Here is a 1,737-nt window from a genome sequence, read left to right on the forward strand (position 1 = left end):
GTTAGCACATGTTACCGTGAAGGCAGAGATACCTGGTGTGAGGGAGATGAAGTGAAAAAGCTTTTTCAATATGTATTTCATTAAGTCACCGACTACCCATACAATATTTATAAATATACACAAAATTGAACAGCACAAGCAGAAAAGAACCATCCATAAGACAATTCCCAGATATTCTTTCTAGAAGTCCAAAGAATTTTTGAACCCCCAATCCTTCAAATACTGTGAGATATACGTACCATACCTTGATAACCTTCCTTACAGACACGGAGGCTAAGTGCCCTATACAAAGAAATCTGCACCCTGGTCCCTGACCCTCAAACATATGAAAACGAAATTTTGTCCATTTCTCGCTTAATTTTCGACATGCTATCCCTTGAGCATCTAAAAGTCCATCAACTGCTTCCTTAACGATATATTCGTAAAAGTGAAAAAGAATATATTATTTATACATTTCAACCAAGATACTTACCTGTAATTTTATCATACAGCCTAGTCTTGGTTTTCCCCGTGTCTACAACATATTTCACATTGGGGATGGTGAGAGACGTTTCAGCCACATTTGTAGCAACAACACACAGCCGACAACCTTCTGGTATAGATTCGAACACCTGAAATACACACAAACATCTACTAATATGTGGGTAGAAGAAAACAAGCTGACCTTGGCTGAAAACGGAGCATAGCGCATAACATAAAGCATCGAGCACGTAGACAGAATGGAGCAGTTGCAATTGGGAAAATATTATTTAAAAAAAAAAAGCTCGATTCCTACGTAAAAAGTTGTGAAAAATCCAAACATGAGGTCAAAACTCCGAAAAAGTCACTTTAAAAGGTCGAAAATTCAATTTTTAATTGCCGTTCTAATGAAAAAGTTCAAAGAGTTGTGACGTCAGATTTCACGTCAAAATGCGCAGAAACGTTTGCGCACAAACAAACGAAGCGGGAGTCATGAATTATGACGTCATCGCCTACGGGAGCGTATGCTGTGACGTCAAACTTCACGATTTACCGGTATTTTTTTAATCGATTTATCTCAGAAAAATTCAGTTGGTCCTCATTTTTCCTGCTCTATGACTTTGAAACATCACCCAAGTGAGCGCAACTGATCTATTGACGATAGAGGGAAGCAACAACTTCAAACCACATAGAGCGGAGAGCAAAAAGCTCTATGCTCTTTGCTCTCCGCTTCACTCTGTTTTTAGCCTTAATGTGCCTGGGAACCGCTTTCGAGTTACTTCATCCATACCTATCCAGGAACAGAAAAATTTGATCGGAAAATTTCTGCCTACATCGGGATTCGAACCCCGCACCTCCGGGTTGAGAGTCGGTGCACTTAACCACTCGAACACAGATGTGGGTCGAGTGGTTAAGACCAACTTATTTCTTCTATAGAAGTAGTCCCTGTATCTCAAACAGTTTAACATTGCAAGTTTGCACCACTTTGCAGGGGCTGTTTATTAATATTCAAGCATTTTCTTAATCTTATTTCGTATGATAAATAGATGACTTGATAACACATACCTTGGCTTGTTTATGTGTGGGTAGAAGTGAATACAGCGGTAACACCCAGAGGGGAGTGCTAGTGGCTGCAGAATACATGGCAGCCCTCTCCTCTCCCCCCTCCTCTCCTTCTTCTTCATCCAGAATGTCCTCCATGGTCTCTTCATCCAGTAGATCTCCCTCAGTATCATCATTCGGTGTCACGGCATAGCTGAGGAATAGAATAGAATATAT

General features: G+C 40.3%; 1 protein-coding gene across 1 annotated transcript; it reads right to left on the reverse strand.

Annotated features, from left to right (window-relative positions):
• Positions 1–8: 8 nt before the first annotated feature.
• LOC103523363 (probable ATP-dependent RNA helicase kurz) lies at positions 9–1,714 on the reverse strand (the record flags this gene model as incomplete). Its single annotated transcript, XM_008488416.1, has 3 exons — positions 9–32; positions 473–611; positions 1,525–1,714. Coding segments are annotated over 3 exons (353 nt in total), but the record flags the coding sequence as incomplete, so codon positions are not given.
• Positions 1,715–1,737: the final 23 nt, after the last annotated feature.

Source organism: Diaphorina citri, unplaced genomic scaffold (assembly GCF_000475195.1).
Source record: "Diaphorina citri unplaced genomic scaffold, Diaci psyllid genome assembly version 1.1 scaffold20603, whole genome shotgun sequence".
NCBI classification, from domain to species: Eukaryota; Metazoa; Arthropoda; class Insecta; order Hemiptera; family Psyllidae; genus Diaphorina; species Diaphorina citri.